At 35.7% G+C, this 25,270-nt stretch overlaps 1 protein-coding gene across 14 annotated transcripts; it reads right to left on the bottom strand.

The window, feature by feature from the left end:
* Nucleotides 1-524: 524 nt before the first annotated feature.
* LOC125267667 (protein NLRC3-like) lies at nt 525-23,695 on the bottom strand. Of its 14 annotated transcripts, none has more exons than XM_048189512.1 (11): nt 23,416-23,695; nt 21,716-21,836; nt 21,388-21,504; nt 19,619-19,732; nt 13,816-13,932; nt 11,144-11,206; nt 9,967-10,062; nt 7,938-8,063; nt 5,850-7,574; nt 4,653-4,724; nt 525-889 (listed from the first exon to the last, which is right to left on the bottom strand). In XM_048189512.1, coding segments are annotated over exons 1-11 (2,730 nt in total). In that variant the 5' UTR covers nt 23,417-23,695; the 3' UTR covers nt 525-711. The 14 variants fall into 14 exon arrangements, with proteins under 14 accessions (XP_048045469.1, XP_048045473.1, XP_048045474.1 ...); XM_048189516.1 differs by lacking the exon at nt 23,416-23,695 and adding an exon at nt 22,111-22,380 and having other exon boundaries at nt 527-889; nt 21,716-21,812; XM_048189515.1 differs by having other exon boundaries at nt 528-889; nt 21,716-21,812.
* Between the last annotated feature and the right edge of the window lie 1,575 nt (nt 23,696-25,270).

Raw genomic sequence — 25,270 nt, 5'->3', positions numbered from 1 at the left:
ACTTTGTTGAACTCTATCTCCCAGACCAAGTAAAATGAGTTACTGCTCAATAAGTTCAACAAGAACATTTATGCTGCTATATTTTAAATTACTGTCTTAATTAATGGCTTATTTTTTATAGCATTATCTATTGTATGATGTCAATTATTTATTAGTAACTATGTCATGTTTTTAACTATTGTAATTAGATGTTGTTAGTCATTTGTATTGTCTACTTAATGCACTTTGGGGTTGGCACAAGATAAATTTCGTTGTGTTACACAATGACAATAAAGTACTTGACTTGATGTAAAGTGGGACAACAACAATCATCAGGCCATTGGCGCCCTCTGCAGGCATTTATTATAATACATAATATAATTGTTTATACAATGTATATTATATTATGTATTTTAAAAGTGTTGTTATATCAGACCATATGATTACTTGCTTTTGATCCAGATATTATTGCCCCATTGTTATTATATATGTATTTTAAATCATGTTAAAAGGCAATTGTTTGCTTAGGTCTATTTTTATTATCACAAAAAATATCCGATTACTTGATTAATTGTGAAAATAATCGACCGATTACTTGATCATCAAGATAAGCATTAGTGACAGCCCTAAATGTAATAACAGTTTAATTCCCCTATTCCATTTTGTTACTTTATGAATAAATGAAATTATAAAATTCAGTGACTCCTTTTCATGTGAGAGTCACATATGATCTTACCACAGTGTCTCCAGTTTACAGTGAGGATTCTCCAGTACAGCAGAGACTATCTTCACTCCCGAGTCTCCTAGATTATTCCAAGACAGATCCAGTACTCTCAGGTGTGAGGGGTTTGATCTCAGAGCTGAAGCCAGAGCAGCACAACCTTCATCTGTGACACCACAATCCATCAACCTGTAGAGAACAATGACACACTCTTCACTCTCTCAGATCAACAGAGACTTCATTATCACAGAGAAACCAATAACATAAACTCAAATCACCATTTTAGATGATCTTGGTCTGTGTCACAGAGAACAAAACATTATCATAACACACCTGCAGTCAAATTCAAGCAGAAATAATACATATTTTTAAATGTATGATCATAATTTGTGCAATATCTCTTTTTTAAAACAATTAATTAAATATGTCAGTGAGTTTTACTGTTACTGTAAGAGATTATATAAAAACTGATATAACAAATTAAATCTGATTATCACATAAAAATCTAGAAAAATTTTAACAGGAGAGGTTAATGTAATGAACATTAAAGAGTCATCAAACCCCCTCTTTCAGCTCAAGTCTACCTCACAATCATCTTAAATGTGTGTGATCAGAGAGAGATAAAAAGAGCAGGAAATCTGGCCACACCCCCAGAACTTATTTTTAAATATACATTTTATCACATTAAAAGATATATCTTATATTGTAATAATACATACTATTGTCCTGCAGCATTTAATAATCATAATAATTAACATATTATATAATATAATAAAAGTATTAATATAATTGCTATTATTAAAGTATTAATTATTTTGAAATAAATCTCTTTTGCTCACCAGGGCTGCATTTATTTGATCAAAAACACAGAAAAACAGTAATATTGTGAAATATTGTTACAATTTTAAAACAAGTTTTCTATTTTAATATATGATAAAATGTAATTTATTCCTGTGATCAAAGCAGAATTTCAGCATCATTACTCCAGTTTTCAGAGTCACATGATCTTTCAGAAATCATTAAAATTCAATTTGATGCTCAAGAAACATTTCTGATTATTATCAATGTTGAAAACTGTTGTGCTGCTTCAGATTTTTCTGGAAATGGTGATATTTTATTTTTCAGTATTCTTTGAAAAAGAGAAAGTTCAATGAACAACATTTACTGTATGTGCATTTATCAAATATATTACATTTATTAAAGCATTTATTAAATAGAAATATTTTGTAACATTTTAAATGTCTTCACTCTTCTCACTTTTTATCACTTTATTGTATGATGAATTATAGTATCAAATTCTCTCTTTTTTTAAATCTTTCCACAAATGTTTGAATAGTATCATTGTTTCCACAAAAATGTTTGGCAGCAAAAAAAACATTGATAATAATAAAGAGTGAATGTTTCTTGAGCAGCAAATCAGCATTTCTGAAGGATCATGTGACACTGAAACTTCTCCGTGTAAACAACAGAATTATAAACGATTCTAATGACGAATGTTGCGTTCTCAAATGCAAACGAAAGCGTCACAAACGCAGCAGCATTTACAGTGAATCGACACTGAAAACACAGCACTGTTACAGCAAACATGCAGCGCGTCACACTATAGCCTATATTTATGTAATTACATCACAACCGCTGGTAATTTTATGACAGTACTATGTAATCTCATATTCTCACCAACATTCATAAAGTTACCGGCGAGTAACAAGTTTCAGCGCTGATTCTACTCGCATTTGGTGCTTTGAACCATTTGAACCCTTTTGGAACCGTTGTCGCGTCTAAAAACGCATGGAAAACGCGTCCGCGCCGCTTTCTTCTTTCCAAAGCGCTCCGGTGGCGTCTGCTGTTACTAAGCAACCATGAGCTGCGCTCTTCAGCAAAGGATATGAGGATTTCCAGCAAAAATCACTTGCAGTAGCTCTGATACTAGATTTATTTAATAATGTGTATCCGTGCACAGCTCTGATCAGATATTCCTCCATCTTGGCTGATGTTTGTCCTGCAGATGGCGCCATTCTGTCCCTGAAGTATTAGTAAACATAACCTTTTCACAGTTTATTTAGTGAATTGTTTAAGGCATTTCGTGATTTGAATCATCAAGCAGTAACCAGCATAACCCTGAACTGTGATGAGACTGAGAGTGTTTAAAGAGTGTTAAATGTTGATCGTGAGTAAAAGTGTGTTTTTCAGTGACTATCAGTCCTGCATTTTCAGCTTCATGAGGAGCAGGTCATGTGATCAGTCATTTACAGATCAATCACATGATCTCACAGCAGCAGGAGAAAAAGAGCAAACGCTTCAAACAGAAACATTCATTCTCTTACATCATATGAACAGACGTGATATAAAACTGATGAATGGTGATTTGATCATGTTGTTTCAATAGATTTTCTTATAATGAATGTAATAGGGGTTATGTTACTTTATGAATGATTGAAATTGCATAAGATTAATTTTATCAATATAAATGTGAATTAAATGAGATTCCTCTTCAGTTATCAGAAATTAATATTCTTAGTTTTGCTGATCTCTCTGCACCTCTTTTTCCATGATCATGTTTATTGTTAGTGTTTGTTTATTTGTGTTCTATTTTTTGTTCCATTAGTTTAGTTTTGTTGTGTGTAAATCAGTCTCCAACAAAGGTGTCATGTGATGCAGTGGAGAGGTCAGAAATGTTAAAGTGAGGGACTATTCTGTCCTCTGCAGGCGTGTGTTGGGCAGCATATACAGATTGATGAACATTTTAACGTGATGAAGAGGCTTCACTGCTTTGTGTGCTTGACGCTATGAGTCATTAACAAATAAAGTTTTTCGAATGGTAGTTTAATTAAACCTATGGCAAACAGCGCCTTCTAGCGGGGAGGAAGGATTACGTCAGATATGACCTGATACTGACCTTGGTGAAATATGGCCGACCTCAAGGCCTACTCTAAAATTACATCATTTTACAATACATGGGATAAAAATAATGACAATTAAGATTAGTGAAATCTGATTTATTGTCAGCCAACAGTTTCATGAAAACAACAAAATCCATTCATTAATAAAATAACCAATGAAAAAAAAGAATAATAAACAAAATAATAATAAACAAAGATAAATAATCATAGGCGGAGCGTCAACGTGTTTTACAGCATTGAGCAATGTAGCCAATCACAGACATGTCTGTTGATTTCTGAAACACAACGGCCAATCAGAGGTGTTTAAGTGAGAATCCACTCACTGCTTTTTTGAGTTTTTGTCCAGTGTTGAGTTCTGCACGCTCGTAAATCCTCTCATTATAACAGTGTATATAGCGGGCCGGAAGGTCCAGAGATAAGATACAGATCCACTGCTGGCATATCAGTGGGAAACGCAGTAGACACTGGCAATAGTACAGTGACTTCCCACAACAAATCATTAGTCTTATTTTTGGACCTTCCGGCCCGCCATACGTGTAGACATTATGTAAATAAGAGATTTATTGAGCAGTGTGGACAGCTTCATGGATTATAACTGAACTTCATGAGATTGAATCATCGTGATGAACTAAGATGAGTGACAGCTTTTTAGTGATTATAAAGGGATCGCTCTAGAGTATATATATTACATTCAGAATTTGAGAGAATCTTTTGTTTTTCATGCTTAAGTGACATCTGCTAAATTCATGTATTTGAGCAATACTTATTGTCTTTTATGTGTGATTTTTCTCCTTATTATTATTTGGGGTCATGTGATTGGGTGGAGCAGCCGTCAGTCTGAGTGTGTCAGTGTCACCTGACCTTATGTAGCCTCACCACTGATGTGATGAGATGAGAGTGAAGATGAATGAAACCAGCTTTAGCTTCAGATATCAAACACATTAACTCTGATTTTTTATTATTATTTTTTTTATTAAATCATTAATTTATAATGTCTAAGTTAGAAATGTGATAATGTTTTAACAGTGATGATTGTTCTCAGTGTCACTTACCAAGCTGATCTAGTTGCTGTAACCACAGGCAGCAGCTTCTGAAGAACTTCATCTGCTGTGTTTACTGCGTCACTATTTGAATAAAAAACAATTATTAATGCTTATTATAATATCATAAGTAAATAATGCATTACATTCCTTGCTAAATATCCTCATATATATTTTAATTAAACACTGCTTTATAAAGGACATGTGAAAACGTTTTTTAGTATTAACTGTAGAAGCTACTAAACATATTCAGCAACACAGATTTGTTTTTTCTTTTTCTTGTCAATGTTGCAGGTCTTCATTAGTCTTCATTTACACTACAACACTTAGTGCACAGATCTATTTTGACATCAGATTTTTTTGTCCCGTCCGTTGCTATGGTTATCACTGTGTCAATCATCCTTCAGTTCCAGAATTCTCCCACATATTGATATTGGGATCTTCTCAAACAGAAGGCTGCATCCTAGTGAGGTTGTGTCTTTCCTAGTCCAGTTCTTCTGAGGCTTGTAGACTCGAGTCCTCCTCAGCATTAAACACTAGAATGAGACGCTCTAGTAAGTGTGCATGGCTACGTCACACATGTTCCCGCCCCATGATCACAGCACCAAAATACTATTAAAACTTAATTTTGGAAACATACTTTGTATTAAAAATCTTTATATTAACTGGCTTGTTTATTAATGCAGTACAGTGAATGACAGCCGTCTGTGTCTCCCAGTGGATTACATTATTGTCAGTTTAGTGTTCAGTGATTAATTTACACCAAAACAAAAGATAACATGTGTGACTTCATCTCTGAAAACATTATTGTTGTCTTACATTTCATAATAAACTCATAAGCTCAGTGCCGACTCGTTTTTCATCAGCTCTTTTTCCTGAATTGGAATGTGTGCAAAGGATTGTGGGAGATTGAAGGACATGAAGGATACACTTGATGCATCCTTCAAAATGAGCTGAATTAAGGACATGAAACGAAGTCTGCCTTCAAAGGATCCTTCAAATTGAGACGGTCTTCAGAGGCGCTTGATAACGTGTCAGTCGAGATATGCAGCCTTACTAGGACACAGCCTCCGTTTGAGACGCACCCGCAAATTATGTACAATGTCCCAGAAATCAGTCTGTGCCCCGTGATTTAAACACCTCTGATCTCTTTGTTTCTCTTTGTTCATAATGTTTTAGACTGTAATGATTGAACTCAGTGTTACTTACTGATCATTTCTGGCTCCAATTAAGCTCCTCAGGTTAAACTGACGCATTGTCTTCTCTGAGCTCAACAACACAAAAACTAAAGCTGACCACTGAGATGAGGAGAGTTTCACATCACGTAATCCTCCATAAGTATGAGGTTCAGCTTCGTTCACTAGTGAAAGATCACCCAGTTCATTCAGACAGTGAAACAGATTGATGTATTTATCTGGAGAGGGATTTTCACTGATCTTCTCTTTAATATAGTCAACTGTTTTCTCAATGTTGTGAGATCTGTTTCCTGTCTGTGTCTTTAGTTCTTGTAAGAGACTCTGATTAGACTTCACTGACAGACCCAGAAGGAAACGAAGGAAAAGGTCCAGATGCCCATTTTTACTGTCTAAAGCCTCATCCACAGCTCTCTGATGGAGATCAGATAGTGAAACTTTGTCTCCATTAGTTGGTTTGGTAATCTGGTCAAACACATTGATGTTCTTGTTTATGAAGGAGAGATGCACATATAGAGCTGCTAGATGTTCCTGAATGCTCAGATGAACAAAGCAGAAGACTTTCCCCTGATACAAGCCCAACTCCTCTCTGAAGATCTGAGTGCACAATCCTGAGTACACTGATGCTTCTGTCACATCAATGCCACACTCTCTCAGGTCTTCCTCATAGAAGATCAGGTTTCCTTTCACAAGCTGCTGATAAGCCAGTTTCCCCAGTTTGAGGATCACGTCTTCATCTTTCACTTTCTTCTCATAGTCCTTCTCATGTTTGATGTTGGTCTGAATGAGCAGGAAGTGTGTGTACATTTGAGTGAGAGTCTTGGGGAGCTTTCTTTTCCATGATTTCCTCAACATCTTCTCTAGAACAGTGGCTGAGATCCAGCAGAACACTGGGATGTGACACATAATAAAGAGGCTCCTTGATGACTTCAGGTGTGAGATGATCCCGTCGGCCAGACTTTGATCACTGATTCTCTTCCTGAAGTATTCCTCCTTCTGTGGGTCACTGAATCCTCGTACCTCTGTCACTCGATGGACACACTCAGAGGGGACGAGATCAGCTGCTGCTGGTCTGGAGGTGATCCAGATGAGAGCAGAGGGAAGCAGATTCCCCACAATGAGGTTCATCAGCAGCTCGTCCACTGAGGCTGATTCAGTCACATCACACAACCTCACATCGCTCTGAAAATCCAGAGACAGACGACACTCGTCCAGACCATCAAAGATGAACAACACTTTATATTTGTCACTGGATATTTCCATTTCTTTTGTTTCAGGGAAAAAGACATGAAGAAGATCTGAAAGACTGAGTGTTTTGTCCTTCATCAAGTTGAGCTCTCTGAAAGGAAGTGGAAATATGAGCTGGACGTCCTGATTCTCTTTCCCTTCAGCCCAGTCCAGGATGAACTTCTGCACAGAGACTGTTTTTCCAATGCCAGCGACTCCCTTTGTCAGCACAGTTCTGATGAGTTTGTCTTGTCCAGGTAAAGGTCTAAAGATGTCACTGCATTTGATCGGTGTGTCCTCTGTTTCTGCTCTCCTGGACTGTGTCTCAATCTGTCTCACCTCATGCTCATTACTGATCTCTCCACTTTCACTCTCTGTGATGTAGAGCTCTGTGTAGATCTCATTCAGGAGTGTTGGGTTTCCCTGCTTTGATATTCCCTCATACAAACACTCAAACTTCTTCCTCAGATTTGATCTCAATGTGTTGAGGACTTCAGCAGGTTTAGACTCATGACTGTAAAATTAAAATACCACATTATTAGACAAGTTAATGTAAAATAAACAGCCATACATCACAATATTTTTATGGGACACATTACATCATTAGGTTTCTAAAATGTTTCAATTATTAATCATGTGTTTGAGTGATGTGCATTGCAGTGCCTAAAATTAAACAACAAATTTTCAGTTTTGTTTTCAACTTGTCTGGATAGAAGATTTAACCTTAAATCAGAATGAGGAGTGTAAATAATGAGACACTTGCAGGATTGTAACTCAGTATTTTTTGTTCAAATCCAGATCTTTACACTGCTGTATATTAATAACAATTTCATAAAAATAAAATACTGTAAGCATAACTTATATAGAAATGATATACCTGAGATCAGGCTGTGTGTTTCCACTCTTTAACATTGGTGGCTTCATCATAGAGCAGTTACTCTTCATAGACACACAGCTGGACTCTGGTTTTGATCTCTTCTGCTGGACTGAACTGCTTTCAAAACTAAGTAAAATAAAAAGCATACAGACTTATACATGTTGTGCACATTTACTGGAATATTCTGTCTCAAACTTTGATTACAATTATTTTAAGAAATTAACTTACTGGTTTGCAAATGTTAAGCATGATTAAAAAAAATGTAACAAAGCAACAGAAAAAAAATGTAATATTAGGAATTAGGGATTCAACACAACTATAGAATTACAGAATGAATTCAACTCAGGTGAACATCAACCATGATCACATGACTCTTTTAAATGGCATACTTTTTCCTAGGGGTGACCCTGAATAGTCGATGATTCGATGCTTTGATAGGAGGAGCCTGATTCGACTACCAATCTCACAGTCGAATCTTCACAGAGGTGTTATGAGACGAGATACGGGGGCGCTCAATATCTGATTTTACATAGATGTACCGGTTCTCACCAATCAAGTTATTATACAGCCTATTATGATAATGCTGTAAATAAAAATATGAAAAGAAAGAAGCTTTTAATGAATATTTTAATATGTGTGAATAAATCCAACCAGCCCTGTGACAGATTTAAGTTTCACTTTCCATGATACGTGACCGACAGAGGAGCATCTTGGCGGCAGGGATTAAAAATTTAACAGTGTCTGGGATAAGAAATCTGAAGTGTGGAATTGGATGTACTTTGAAATGGTAAATGATGATCCAAAAAAGGAAGATGCAAGTTGTGCCAAAAGTTCAAGTCCTACCACTCAAAAATGACAGACACTGCGGTGCACTTCTGCCGACCAACGTTAACGAGTTGACTAGCGCAGTGTTTCTCAACCAGGGGTCCGTGGACCCCTAGTGGTCCTTGACGTAATGCCAGGTGGTCCTTAAAAAAATATGTGAATATGAATATTTGTATATTTTGACATTTGACATGTCCAATATTCAGTCATATTGTCAGTTATATTATACATACATTATTTTCTTTTATGGGAACAAGTCAACTAATGTAGTATAAAATTATACATTTGGTAGTCACAAAAGACATGATACCGATGAGCCAATATTGTTCAAGGGTCCTTGAGGACAGTTCTAGATATGACAGGGGTCCATTACTCAAGAAAGGTTGAGATTCACACTGTTTGAAGACTCAAACGGACACAGACAGAGCCTGTGAAAGACTGGATTCCTCATTTCAAAACATTTCAGCCGGTTCTAATTTGATTTTTGGATGCTGTGAATGTTTAGCTAAAAACACTGTTTAACGTTTATTGTCTCTGCAGTTAAAAAGAGAAAGTTGACAATTCTGGCTATAGGATACTTTTGTTATTTTAATAATTTATTTAATTTTAATATATTTTTGATTACTCTGGTTTATCTAATTTAACTATTTGTGGCTTGTGTTTTGAATATATGATCCCCTGCACTTCAGGCATTTTGCACTTGTGACTTGATTATGACTATTTCATTTCATTTCATTTCATTTTTTTTTTTTAGAATGGTATATTCTGTTCTAATTCAATTCTGTAAATTATTTTTTTTTATTGTTTTTCGGTGCATTGATGCGCCCCACCTGCACAAGTGGGATTTAAACCCGGCCAGTGTCTTCTGCTGATTATATCAGAATTAAAGAACTCCAAACTGCTAGATTAAAATAATAGCTGATCTGTCTCTAAAATGATTTCCAAAATGATGGAAAAATTGAATTCAGTGAGAAATTTACTTTTGCTATGGTTAAATAAATGTTAGGCAATATCTTCCAAAGATTTTTAAATTTTGGTGCATTTTTTTCTCTATATAATGTTGATATGGCAACTAGTAAATACACTAACACTACGCTTTAGCACGTGTGCTAAAAAAAAAGTATAATAAAAATAAAATATAGTAATAAAAGTACTTATAAAAAGTGTGTTACAACTAGCCACGCATTAGGTTGTGCCCCTATACCTGAGATCAGGCCGTTTGTCTCCACTCTTAAACGTTATTGGCAGCTCCATAGAGCGGTCACTCTTCATAGACACACAGCTGGACTCTGGGTTTGATCTGTAACAGAGAAAAGATTCAGTTTAATCCTTTAGGGCCTGTTTAATAATAATAATAATAATAATAATAATAAACTTTATTTTATATAGCGCCTTTAAAAGTAGCATCTCAAAGCGCTTTACATACAAAATGAAATTAAAAAGATACACATAACAGTGCAGACAGTAAAAACTAATCAAACAAAAAATACAAAAAATAAAATAAAATAGAAAGGCAATATAATAACAAATAAGTAATCACAAGAATCACATAAAGGCTATCCTAAAATAATACGTTTTAAGAGACGATTTAAAAACACTAAGGGATTCTGCATTCCTAATCTCAGAGGGCAGGGAATTCCACAACTTAGGAGCCAAAGAAGAGAAAGCCCGATCACCCAAAGATTTTAGCCGTGTTGTTTGGACAGTTAAAAGACCAGCTTCAGAAGAGTGTAGAACACGTGTAGGAGTGTAGGGGGTTAAAAGCTCACGCAGATATTGAGGGGCCAAATTATTCAAGGCCTTATAAGTGAGCATAAGATTTTTAAAATCAATACGAAAACTAACAGGAAGCCAGTGCAATTTTTCCAGGATAGGTGTAATGTGCTCCCTTGCACTGGTCCTAGTCAGAATTCTAGCAGCTGAATTTTGTACCAACTGTAATTTACTTAGGGTAGCTTTAGAAACTCCAGCCAGCAGTGCATTACAATAATCAATGCGTGAAAAAACAAAAGTGTTGATTAACTTTTCAGCCACAGAGAAAGTCAACATGGGACGTAATTTGGCAATGTTTCTGAGATGAAAAAATGATGCTTTAACTGTGTTACGAACATGATGGTCAAATGTTAAATTGGCGTCAAATATCACCCCCAGATTTTTTTGTTTAGTTTGGCTGTAAGATTAAAATATTACATTATTACACAAGTTAATGTAAAGTGAACAGCCATAAATCACAAAAACTGATTTTTTGTTTCCTGCATTAGTGTTTCACAGATCATCATTAGGTTTCTGAAATGTTTCAGTGATTAATCATGTGTTTGAGTGATGTGTGATGTGATGCAGCCACACTTAACAAAAACAACAACACAAGTCCTACATTTTACCTGAAACCAGGACTCATGCTTTCATTAAAGTCTTGTGGTTGAATCACAGGTGTGAAGCAGTGTCTGCCGTTAATGTTGATAAAACAACAAAGACAGCTTTAATTGTCAGGAATCAGGATTAGTAGCCTATCCATTTAATTTATACAGGACTAAAAGACTATCCAGTGTTATTTTACATTTGATTACTTTATTCAGTGTGAATAATAGTGTTAGACCTACCCAAAAAACTTCTCTTTATCTCATTTGTATCTTTATTCTATTGTATTTATTTGCACTACTTAAAAAATAAATAAATAAATAAATAAAGGGTTAGTTCACCCAAAAATGAAACTTCTGTCATTAATTCAGGGTTCATACACATTACAAATCATACAAATCCATGTTTAAATGTCAAATCAAACATCAAACAAAAATCAAACATATCTTAACTAATTAATGACAAGCAATGTAGTTTGATACAAAATAAACGCAGACACACCAGTAAGACTGTTAGATAAAATACTGTGTCTGACCCTAGCAAGAGATTAACATACATCAATGCTGTTAAAAATGGTGTACAGTAACACTGACAGTAACGTTACAAGTTTGCAGAGGTAATAAAAAACTTTTGGAATACCAAATTTGGTAAGAAGAATTTAAAAAAAATATTTAAAAACAGCTTTGCCTCCTAGTCCTATTTACTATTAATCTCAATGAAAAACCTTCAGTCGTCAACAAGATAACATGCCCATTTAAATTTCCCAAAAACAGTCTTTTTTTATTAATTTCTGCAATTTTCACCTATACAAACTGCAACTGCCAGACATTACCCTATGTCAGGGTCAGAAATAACATTTTCCAATATGGGGCCCCTTGAAATTGATTTCCTGGGGCATTTTATTTATTTATAAGTGCAATTTTTTAATGATTATCTGTGTTGTCATTTGTTAAATACTTAACTTAACCAAGTCAGTCAGAACACTATATAAACTGTAACCAATAAAATCTTAGCATTAGCAAAAGTCATCTTTACACTGCAAAGGTGGAACAGAAGCTGCACCTGAAATAGGCATACATGTTTATTTACACAGACTGTTTAATTTAACTCAAATGATAAACTCATCAGAAACTCTTTACAGAGTAATTTTTGTCAATTAATGCTCTTCATATTGTAATAATGATTATTAATGTCAATTAATAGATAGATAAAATGTTTTTGTGTTTGGGGAAACTGAAAGTCATATTCTGGCTACAAAGATAAAACAATCTTAGAACCATTTATGAATTATTTTAATGCTTTTTACGCATTAGAAAATGAAGACTTCATTTGATCTTACCAGCATGATGAATAAATTATATTAACTGGAATAAACTTTATTCAGAAGGCATACATGAACATCTTAGATGACATTTGGGCGAGTAAATTATCAGGAAATTTTAATTTGAAAGTGGACTAATCCTTTAAAACAGTCATGTGACTGCAGTGGTTCAACCTTCATGTTATGAAGAGACGAGAATACTTGTTGTGCTCAAAAACAAAACAACAACAACTTTATAACAATCTCTTCTCTTCCCTGTCATTATCTTACGCAGGTGACGCAGTAACACAGTGAAGTCTTGCGTGTTTACATCCAAATGTCGGCTCAGTATTGGACAAAGCTGATCATGTGATGCTGACACACGAGCCGGCCAATAATAAACTGGCGTTCTAGAACCTGGAAGCGCTGGATGTAAACAACATACGAGAATGACACAGAAGAGAAGAGATTGTTGAATAAAGTCACTATTTTTGTTTTATTTTTGTGCACAAAAAGTATTTCCGTCTCTTCATAACATTAATTTTGAACCACTGCAGTCACATGACTGTTTTTACCTCTCGGATTTCATCAAAAATATCTTAATTTGTGTTCTGAAGATGACTGAAGGTCTTACGGGTGTGAAACGACATGAGGGTGAGGAATTAATGACAGAAATTTCATTTTTGGGTGAACTAACCTTTCTTGTGTTGTGTAAACTCCTCAGCAACAAAACAACATCATTTTAAAAACATAAAAACAATGAGTGAGCAAAAATTTAGGTGAGAAATGCAATTAAAAAAAATGCAGGCAACCATACAGGATTTTTTCCCGTAAAATAAGTTTGCTGTAAAATAAAATATCATTATTATTTTCTTATTCCTGTATATTTATATTTATGCTTAAATATTTTAAATTTTTAATAATGACAGTGTTAATTCAATAGTATTATTTGTGTAGTATTTTAATTTTGAAATAATAATCGTAATTATTATCAGACATTAATATATATTATTGTGCAGCCCAACAAACAACATACTGTATGTATATTTATTTGTTTCAAAAAATAAAAAATAAAATAAATTTCACAATTACATTTTATAACTAAATCGTGCAGCCATAGTTGTGACACTTTGCTTCTGTAACTCAGTGGTGTTTTGCTGCGTTTCAAACTTTGTTTACAATTATTTTGAGAAATTAACTCACTGCTTTGCAAATGTTAAGCATGATTCAAGAAAAATGTTAGAAAAATGTGCTCAATTTTACACTTATTCTATTATATAAAAGTGGAAAAAAAATCTCAGCTACCATTAACTTGATGTCATTGCTAGGATTACACTAAACGATTGATAAATTTGGCTTCCAAATTTATCCAAATACAACTTGGAAATGATATACCTGAGATTAGGCCGTTTGTCTCCACTTTTAAACACAGTTTGTGGCGGATCCATAGATCTGTTACTCTTCATAGACACACAGCTGGACTCTGGGTTTGAGCTCTTCTGCTGGACTGAACTGGAACAGAGAACACATTCAGTTTAATTCTTGGTTTAGTCCAAGTTCCCGCTGACTTGCATTATACCACTGACAGACAGCAGCGGTTGCAGTTAAAAATCATCATTTGTGTTCTACTGAAGAAACAAAGTCACCTACATCTTGGATGCTCTGGGGGTAAGCAGATAAACATCACATTTTCATTTTTGGGTGAACTATCCCTTTAAGCTCTATGGCGTAGTGAGTTGCCCTGCATTACTCTTAAGGCAACGGAAAGTAATGTCAGATGACATACTGTAGGTTTGGGGTGGGGCAAGTGCATTAAAAATTTAAATTTTAAATCGACAGTAGGGTTAGGGGATAGAGTACAGAGTGGCAAGAAAATTGAAAAATGTGAGAAAAACCTCTGCAATAATAACTGATCATATCATCAATTGCTCAATGTCATATTCATCAAAGTCACAAGTAGATAACACAATGTAGTTAACATAATAACATACAAAAATATAATCATGTCACAGTGTTTACTTTTACAGTGTACATTTTCCACAGCACTGTGAATGCTTAATGTGTTCTTATCAATAAAGGCATTAAAGAAAATTATTGTTTGTGTTGTAGTGTGTCACATTGTATTTTGTCTATACTTGTGACTTTGATGAAGATCAGATAACAATTTTATGACAAATTAATGCAGAAAACCAACCAAGTCAAAAATTCTATTCAATTCAATTCAATTCACATTTATTTGTGTAGCGCTTTTCACAATATGTTTCAAAGCAACTTTACAGAGAATGCAAGTCAACATAATTTAGAGAATGCAGTTAGCAAATAATGTAATAATTTAGGCAATTAATTTACAAATCACTGTTAGCAGTTTAAAAACGTTCACAAAGGTTCACATATGTTGTTTTGCTCCTGTACTACAGAATATATTATGTGTGTGCACTCTTAAAACAGATGTGTTAAAAACAACACAACTTGTGTTATATCTTAACACACCTGTGTGTCTAGTTAAGGACAAGACATTTTGTTTTACTTTTAACCCAACCATGTGTTATTCCTGCTTATTTTCTACACACTAATGTGTTATATTTACACAATTTGTGTCAATTATGTACACAAAATGACACAATAAATGTGTCGTATACTAGTGCCTGTAATATTAATTAATAAGTAATATAATTAATATATACGACTATTTATCTTTGTTTTTGTTTTGTTTGTTTGTTTGGTTTTTTTTTGGGGGGGGGGGGCACCAACCATGATCTTGCATACCCCTGGCGACAAAATGTAGGCGTGTCAAGCGACGGGAGACATGGGACAAAAGTTCAAAAATGTCGACTTTATGCAAATGAGAAGCGAATTTCGTGAGTGACAACCAATAATAGTAAAGACTCTCTGGAGCTTTCGTCAAGTCAAGTCACCTTTATTTATATAGCGCTTTTTACAATGCAGATTGTGTCAAAGCAGCTTTACATTGATAACTGGTACATAATTTTGGCTGCACAGCAGCTCTTAAAGAATAGTGTCAATGCAGGCAGATCAAAGCACTGTTGATTATCAAACGTCAAGTCACCGTCTCAAGTGCAGGCAAGACAAACAGGACATAGTTCTGGAGCAATTTTATATGGTTTGACTGTAACCACATACATGGACATAATAAAATGATGCGTGGAAAAGAAGTGGTCGGCAGTATTGGGAGTTTAATTCATACATTGATAGTTTGTGTGTTGTGAATTATGATGCTGTGAGCAGTTTAGCATTGCTGCAGTTCATAGCCTACTGTTTCCCCTGCATTATGTTGATTATTAGGGACAAGAAAATTGATTATTTGTCAAATTCGAATGATGTTTTAGTATTTTTTGACAGTATGAGTGAGTTTAACTTGTTGATAGATCAATCGTTAAACTAGTTAATGATTTAAAGTGATAGTTCACCCAGAAATGAAAATTTGATGTTTATCTGCTTACCCCCCCAAGGCATCCAAGATGTAGGTGACTTTGTTTGTTCAACAGAACACAAATGATGATTTCTTAGTTTCAGCGATGACTAATCTGAATGCTTCTGATTGGCCATCACACTCCACAGAAACACGTGTGATTGGTTATATGCGGCATTCGGGTGGATCAAATAAACCAAGTATGTTTACGAAGTTTCAAAGTTTAAGCAATATTATCACTTTAACATATATTCAATCACATAAATATTGTGAAACAAATTTCCATCACTTTTCCAAAACTTTCTGGTTTATTTTTCCAAAAAATTTCCAGGCCTGGAAATTGCCGTTTTAAAATTCCATGATGACTATTCCAGGTTCCCTTTCATGGGAACTGTCGACGCTGCGTCATTACACATTGGGAACGCTTCTGCGTGATTGCGTCGTGAAGCACGTGAAGAACAAAGAACATTAGCTTCTGTTGTCTTCAGCAAGCACTCTGTGTTATCGTGTGTCTTATTTGGTGTTGTCTGTCTTATTACATATAAACATATAAAGTCACAATCTCTTCGTCTGAGGACAAGAGTATCTCACACCAATCCATATATGAAAAAGACACCCATTAAGGTGAAAAACAGCAGTTGAATGGGAGTTGAGGGAGCCGTCTGTGTGCGCTGTGAAAAACTCACTCTCAGGACACTGAGATCACGCCGGGCACTCTTGATAAAGAGATGGGTTAGGGTCTGACAGAGGGGTTAGAGACGGGCGCCGCCTTTTCTCTGCCCTTGCCTGCCAGGTTCAGTGCCGTTTCCCAGGTGGAAGCAGTTTCTTCCCCCGGGTTGAGGCACCGGTACTTCACATGTCTAGCTCTGAGGAGGTGGATATTGTGATATCGCCACCTCACACACATAGTGTTTCAAAATCACACGTTTATTATTCTATCATCAAAACAAATCAATAGTGAACAGCAGTTTGAATCGTGTTCCTCCCTACAAAGCGAGTGGGGATGTGCATGATTTATGTGTTGTTTGCTGGGAGTGGAGCTCACAACTGACAGTGTTCATTCATAAAAATGTCCCGAAGAGAAGTATGCACTAGCAGGAGTTTTTTAGCTCCACACCTGTTGGCTTTATTCTCGAGTAGTTTATTCTCTGTGTAAAAAGGTAGGTCTTAAGACAGGATTTGAAAGTATGCAGACTGTCAATATCATGGATATCGAGAGGAAGAGTGTGCCATAGGCAAGGGGCAGCATGGCTAAAAGTTCTAGCTCCCATGGCAGTTAAGCGTATACGTGGTAAGACGAGATATTGTGAGTGAGGATCTTAAAGTGCGTGAAGGGGTGTAAATATGAAGAAGATCAGTAAGATATGGAGGAGCGAGACTGTGCAGTGCCTTGAATGTGAGAAGCAGGATTTTAAAGTCAATTCGATATTTCACTGGTAGCCAGTGAAGTCGCTGGAGAGTTGGTGAAATGTGCCTGGTAGAAGGGGTTCTCGTAAGAACACGAGCCGCAGAGTTCTGAACCAACTGAAGTCTATAGAGAAGTTTGGAAGGAAGACCAGTAAGAAGAGCGTTGCAGTAATCAATACATGAAGTGACCAGTGCATGAATGAGAATTGCAGTATTGTTCATTGAAAGGAGAGATGAAGGCGATTAATATTACGCAGATGAAAGTATGCAGTACGTGTAATATTATTAAAATGTGCTTCAAATGAAAGTGTACTATCCAGAATAACACCCAAACGCTTAACCTGTGAAGAGGGATAAATGGGATGTTGATCGATATCCACAGAAATACAGTCAGATTTTGTCAAAGCGGATTTTGTCCCTACAAGCAGGACCTCGGTTTTATTACTATTAAGCTTAAGAAAGTTAGCTGAGAGCCAGTCATTAATTTCAGCTAAACAACAGGACAAAGAAGGCGGTGGAAAAGAGTCCGAGGGTTTAAAAGACAGGTAGAGCTGGGTGTCATCGGCGTAGCAGTAAAAGTGAATATTTCCTGAAATGACTGTAGATGATCTCGATCTGAAATGCTTTAATTGGACAAACTGAGTGCGACCAGAGAGATACGATGTAAACCAGGACAGGGGTGTGGTTAGATGGATCAACCCCTGGTTTCTTAAAGTGCATATTGCAGGTTAAACATGTTTTCGAGATGAATATATAAGCTTGTACAAAAATACCATATAAAAAGGTACTGCAGGGTTTAAAATGTTTTGCAGGATATAAGGGCATGAATTTAGTAGACAAAGTGACGGTATCTGTAAAAAACGCTTTTTTTTCAGCGTCGCGTCATTTTACGTCATGAGAGGGAGTCGCTCGCAGAGCTCAGTGTTGACTCAGTGCAGAGCAGGACGGTATTCAGTGACAGCAGTCGTGAATTAGTGTGTTTTCGGTAGTTTTTGTATTCTATTTATCATCGTAATGGTAAATTATTGTGTTTGTGGAGGTTGCACAAACTCCAGCCTGTCAGGACATCGAGTCCAGAGGTTTACTAACAAGAAAAAGGACGCTGCTATCTTCTGTGACGGGGTGAAGAGACGGGACTTCTGCATCTGCTTCGAAAAACGCATTAATTCGTTATTTTATGCTTCGATAAATGCATTCACTTTAGACCAGAGGATTATCATCCTGGTGATATGATGGAGTTCAACATTGTAATACTACTGTAAATGATTATATTTAATGAATAAACTTACACACGCGATGCTTCTTCATCGTTTTTACTTGAATCAATTTCAACACTGATGATGAATACAAATTATGTACACATGCATTCAGTCTCACACAAAACAGTTTTGAATTATGTGCTGGTAATGTAAATACTCCAATTTCATGCATGCCATGTATGTAAACTTGACTGTAAACGTATATATACATTCAAGTTCACACAACTACATAATCACGGCGTCATATACATCCTCACACTATCAGTGAATGGGCACGGAATAAACTCATAACACAGAATTAAAGGTGATAAAGAGGATCTTTTCATCGACTGAGAAACCAAAGACTGTTACTTAGTTTTTGAAATGAGCGCATGCGTAAGAACAACCCCCCTCCTTCAAGGGAACGCCTCCCAAAACTCGTGCACGAGTATCTGAACACGAGTGTTTACCACCGGCATTCGCTGTGTCGTGTTAGTGGATTCATTATGTCGGACTCACCGCAGGTAACTCATAATCTGCAGTTGTTACTCCTGTCTCCTGACAAAAACATTGCATGCGGCGCCTGTAGAGTGTGGAAAGTTACTGGAGCGCAGCCGCGCTCGTCTCTCACAAGGAACGTCACGGCAGTGATTGACAAGCCAGAGGGCCAATCGTTTACACAATGATCGCGTAAACGATTGGCTGATGCCCTACCTCGTGCACAGATGATGTATATTAATATTATTCCTTTCAGTGCACCTAATAAATAGTCTTTTATCACTTAGTAAAGACAGTTTCAAGTAATATTGCAAAAATGTATAAAACAAAACATCCTCTTTAGCACCTTTAAAACAGCAATAAAACAACTACTAAAAGTAAAACTTTCCAGGAGCAGCGGCAGCAAGTAGTGCCAGCGTTCACCCGAAAAAAACAAACGCAGGCAACCATACAGGTTTTTTTCCTGAAAAATACGTTTTCTGTTAAATAAAATATCATTATTATTTTCTTATTCCTATGTTCCTAGAGAATACTCTATTTTTATTTTTAATAATAAAAGTGTCAATTCAATAGTTATTTTTTGTGTTAGTTATAATAGTTATTAACTTTTATATAAATGATATACCTGAGATCAGGCCGTTTGTCTCCACTCTTAAACATAATTGGCGGATCCATAGATACGTCACTCTTCACAGACACACAGCTGGACTCTGGGTTTGATCTCTTCTGCTGGACTGAACTGGAACAGAGAACACATTCAGTTTAATCCTTGGTTTTACCTTTAAGTGGTTCCAAAAAACCTCACACACCGGATGCTCAACGCAGTTGGACATAGTGGTGTATTAGAGGAAATAATGATACCTACATCTTGGATGCCCTGGGGGTAAGCAGATAAACATCAATTTTTATTTTTGGGTAAACTATCCCTTTAATGCACTGAGCTCTGCAGTCACAACACTACAAAAGCAGAATGTTATCTTTAATTCTTATAAACCTAATCTCTAATCAAATGAGAATGAATTCTTAGTTTTAAATATCATTTGTGATTGCATTTTCTATAGATATGAACAGACGTGCAGTCTACCAATGACATTAGAGCAACAGCGAGCATTCGCGATGCGAAAAAGCGAGGATTTTTTTCCGACCTGTCTGCTTATTTTTTCCCGCCACTCCATGATGAAACGGGCCGTCCAATTAGAGCTGCGCTTTAGATCACATGCCCGGAGCAGCTGATGTTGCACAGAAGGGCAGCTTCGAAAACTAGTGTAAACAAACACCAAGAGTATCCAGGAGGAGATTATCATTGGTGTCTGAGAACAGATTTATTCTCATGTGCTCTTTATACAGAATATAATTTCTACTCATTTTCCACTGTATTCCACTGTCTGTTCCATGTGCGCGAGTGTTATGATTATGAGCGCGTTCTAGATCTGTCAATCATGTAATCATATCTCCTGCTCTTCCGTATATATAAAATGACAGAAACATTTTCTACAGATGAAATATAAAGGCAAATAGACATAATTATGACGATATGTTTTCTTTGTGTTTTTTATGCAGCTCATGGTATTTTTTATAACAATAAAGGATGTTTATGACAAATAAGCAGATTTAGCGTTCAATCCATTAGAAAACATACAAAGAATGCATATCTGTCCATAATCTAATCAGAAACCACTTTAGATCATATCAGAAGTTATTACAATAACTCAATGATGGTTTAAAGTGTGTTAATAATTAATAATCAAAACATTATGAAATGTAGCTTGATGCTAATTGTACCTATAATTATATTTTATGATGCATTCTTGTAAACATTATAGATAGTTTGTGTTTCTAATGTATCACCAAACTTTATTCATCTTAATTTAATGCTGTATATTATGCGAGACACATACATGAGGACAAATGCATTGTTGATCGGCGCCACCTAGCGTGCAGGAGTGAATTAGCAGAAGATGATCAGTCGTTTCGCATTCGGTGTGAAAGGTTCGTTCTTCCGCGATTCGCCTCGCTTTTTCTCATCACGTTCAGTGTGAAAGGGCCTTTACTAGCATGAAGAAATAGTGCACAGAAGATGAATAAAGATCATGTAATATTCCAGCTTGATACAAACACATACCTTTTGTGAGTTTCTGTTTTTAATGCATCCACATGATTGCAAATGTCACACTGATTTCATTGCGATAAACCTTCTGGGAGTTTTGGCTCCATACTGACAAAATCTGAACCAGCGGTTAGAAAAATCCACTCAATTTCACACTAATTCTATTATATAAGGATGGAAAAACCTCAGCTTACATTTACTTGATGTCATTGCTAGTATTAGACTGACTGATGAATTTTGCTGCTAATTCAAAAATGTCATGCATAACTTTTATAGAAATGATATACCTGAGATCAGGCCGTTTGTCTCCACTCTTAAACTTTAGTGGTGGGTGACCCATAGATACGTCACTCTTCACAGACACACAGCTGGACTCTGGGTTTGAGCTCTTCTGCTGGACTGAACTGAAACACATTCAGTTTAATCCTTTAGATTACTGTGTTCATTCTTTATGAGAGGAACCATATCAATATAAAATGTAATTTTTTCATCAAAAACACTGAGGAAACTTTATGGTCTTTTTATTTAATATTCCATGTTAGTTTTAAAACAATATCAGGCAAACATTTTTTTTCTGTAAACTTTTTCTTTGATCTGTGTGTTTGTTGAAAGTACCTGCATCCTGGAGAAAAATCTCCATCTCTGGATCCTTGTGAATTACCCATGATGAAGCTGCAGGAGAATCTGATGAGTTTGATCTCCTCCACTGACTCTGAATCAACAAAACATTCAGACACTAAATTACATGATTAAATTAATATAATTTAATCTTGCACAATTCAGCTGAAAATATCTCAAGTGTGAGAGAAAAAGGATCATGTGACTGTGTTAACTCAAGCTTAAACATGTTTATGCTGTTAAACTTCTGAAGAATCACAGACATCACCAAACACAAAAGAAACCTTGAGGTGAAAGAAACCCTTTATTAAAGATTTTCTATCAAACAATCACTTAAATGTCCTCCAGAGATTCATATTAATATGAGGAAGACACCACACATGAACACTCACCTCGATCAAACTTTTACAAGATACAGCTTCTCAAATCCTCCAGCTTTGACATCAGGAAGATATTTGTTCTAATTTTCTTTATTTTTATTTGACAGCTGTTTTATTTTCCCTGAAAACAGCACATACTGAACCGTACCAAAACCGTGACCCTAAAACTGTGATAAAACCGAACCGTGAGTAACAATTACACTCTTACTGCATTCCTACACACTCTTTACTCCACGTCCTGTTAGAGGATTAGTTCACTTTAAAATGAAAATTATCCCAAGCTTTTCTCACCCTTAAACCATTCTATGTGTATATGACTTTCTTCTTTCTGATGAACACAATCAGAATTATATTAATAAATATCCAGACGCATCCGAGCTTTATAATGGCAGTGAATGAGGAAAAAACGAGTTTGAAGCTCAAGAAAGTTCATCCATCCAAAGCAAAACACACTCCACACGGCTCCAGGGGTTAATAAAGTCCTTCTGAAGTGAAGCAATGTGTTAATGTAAGAAAAATATCCTTATTTAACAAGCTATAAAGTAAAATAACTAGCTTCCGCCAGACCGCCTTTCATATTCAACTTAGGAAGAAAGCGTAACTGATGCTGCGTTTAGCCCCCCCACCCCCCATAATCATCAACAGACAGTGACGTTCTCATGTATTCTGGTACTTTAACAAATACATCATTTGTCATAATATAAAATACTGTGGGACTTACAACACTCCCTTCAGTGTTCAGTTTTATACCACATTATTACGCCTCTTTTCTCCAAGAAACACATGAATCTCTCATTGACCGTTCTTTCCATCAGTTTACAATCAACGCTAGGCCTGAAGTTCATCTGAATAATTATGGCTTCCTTCCAGCTCTAATGGAGTTTGCCTTCTTCTCATACTTCATTAAATAACATTAACAACTTCTCCTTACCTTCTCTATACTTTAATGTTTCAAAATAATATAGCTTGTTTTCCTAGCTTTAACTAATGATCTTTTTAACTCTCTCATATTAATAACTGAGACATGTTGTTGTTGTTCATCCTTTCATTTGCCTTTCCTCTTAGCCTCCATTTTTTAATTTGATGTTCTGACTTTTCTTCCCTCCTCTGACATATTATAAATCATATTCTTTTACATGTGAATTTGTACATTATAGCTTTCTACAATGATGTTTATCTCATTTGTTAATGATGAAACGGGAGTATCCATGATTCATCACTTCTCTCGAGTGGATTTCTGACCAAAATACTCGATTATTTCTAGACACACAGATATCTAATGAATCCTAAACATGTAAGGAATGATACTGAACTCACTTTAGTCGAATGGACGCACACAGTCTGTGATAAACTCCTCAAACACTCGAACAATCCTGCAGTGCAGAGCTCAGCTGTTACATTATGACAGTATTCAGCTGCAGACACGCGTTTCAGGACATGAAATTACACGCAATTACGCCTTATATCGTCTGTACATGTAACGTCTAAATAAATAAATGTCTTTACGGTCTTCCATACAGGACACGCATTTTTGTTTCTGTTTTCCCGTATCGCATTCGTATTTTACTAACTTAAAATGGCGACAGGAGAACTCAACTTTCACTTTCTATTCGAGAGAGAGAGAGAGAGAGAGAGAGAGAGAGAGAGAGAGAGAGAGAGAGCTGCACACGTCACAGGCCGGAAATGAACAGAAATAGAGCGAGTCTTATCAGAGTCGCGCCACCTACAGTTTTTTTTAGCGTAATTTTCTTTTGTTTGATTTAATACCAGCTATTTTCGCATTGATTTGGTAGGATTTATACATGTACAATATTTAATAACAATAGGCCTACCTGTTTAGTAACTAAAAATACATCATCTGATCATTTTTTGATATTCATTTTGATCAATGTAGTTAGGCTAATGTGACATTACTGATTTCCACTTGACTATGAGATAATTATTCACTTCATGTTCGTTTTGTAACAAATTATTAAAAGACAGAGTATGGATATTCATTGTCAAATATATATTAAATAAACATTCAATTTAAAAAAAAAAAGTGCAACATGTACTTCTCATATAAAAACACATTGGTAACACTTTCCTATAAGGTTTCATTTGTTAACATTAGGTACATTACTTCAAAAGGTGAGAAGATTGCGCGGGGCAGTTTTTTAGTTATTTGCTTTACATGCTCATTTGTAGTTATTTTTTATTACCCTATATGTCCAAAACAGTCATTTTTCACGAAAAAAATAATATATTGTTGCAACATTTTACCAAAATCAACATTTGGTTAAAATCTCATGTTATAAAAATATTGTCTTATATATTTAAGACAATATTGGCTGATTAGATGGCAATACTGTTTGCCACATCTCAGACCTCAAATACATAAAATATTACCCATTATAGACATAGTAATTTTAAAGTAAAGAGTAAAGGAAACACTGTACAGTACTTACTGAAACAACCAGTTCTTTATTTAGCCTTGTAAGTTCACAAATACCCTTGTAAGACCCCCCCTCCTCCCCATAAAAACACTTTCTCATTGGATCTATGCAAATCCCATTGGTGACCTATTTTGAGCTCAAAAAGGTGAGGAGTTTGCATCTATGTTAAAGGGATAGTGCACCCAAAAATGAAAATTCTCTCATCATTTTCTCACCCAAAGTTGTTCTAAATCTTTTGAGTGACATCCTCTACTTACATATAAAGTGACACGTTTAGTTTGGAGCTTAAAATCATTTTTCAATTAAATGTCCTTTTTTTAGTCTTGCATTACTGCCCTTTGTAGGCCTATTATTATGTAACTGGACTTCCAGCCCTATTGTTTCATTTAGCCTCTTCTTTTCTAGTTTTTGGTCCCTACCTAGATCACGTATAATTATACAACACTCACTTAAACTTACAAGAGTACAGATTCTCCACTCCTGTCACCAATCACCTTGGATTTGCACATATATCTCCATACTTACCCACAGGAAGTTGTCTGATCTCGCTCCATTATGTGCAGGATATCGCAGGTTAGAGCCCACATGACTCAGTTTATAGGAAACTAATGTAGGAACTAGAATTAGGAACAGCTGAGGAGAGTCAGAGCTGCAGGAGGTGGATCATACTGGACATTGGTGGAGAATGTCACCCCAGACTTGATGTGCAGTTCCTGACTCTGACCCAGGCTTTCTGA

This window comes from Megalobrama amblycephala, linkage group LG4 (assembly GCF_018812025.1).
Source record: "Megalobrama amblycephala isolate DHTTF-2021 linkage group LG4, ASM1881202v1, whole genome shotgun sequence".
NCBI lineage: Eukaryota > Metazoa > Chordata > Actinopteri > Cypriniformes > Xenocyprididae > Megalobrama > Megalobrama amblycephala.
The sequence above is the reverse complement of the archived record's forward strand: the minus strand, read 5'-3'. Positions and strand labels throughout refer to the sequence as shown.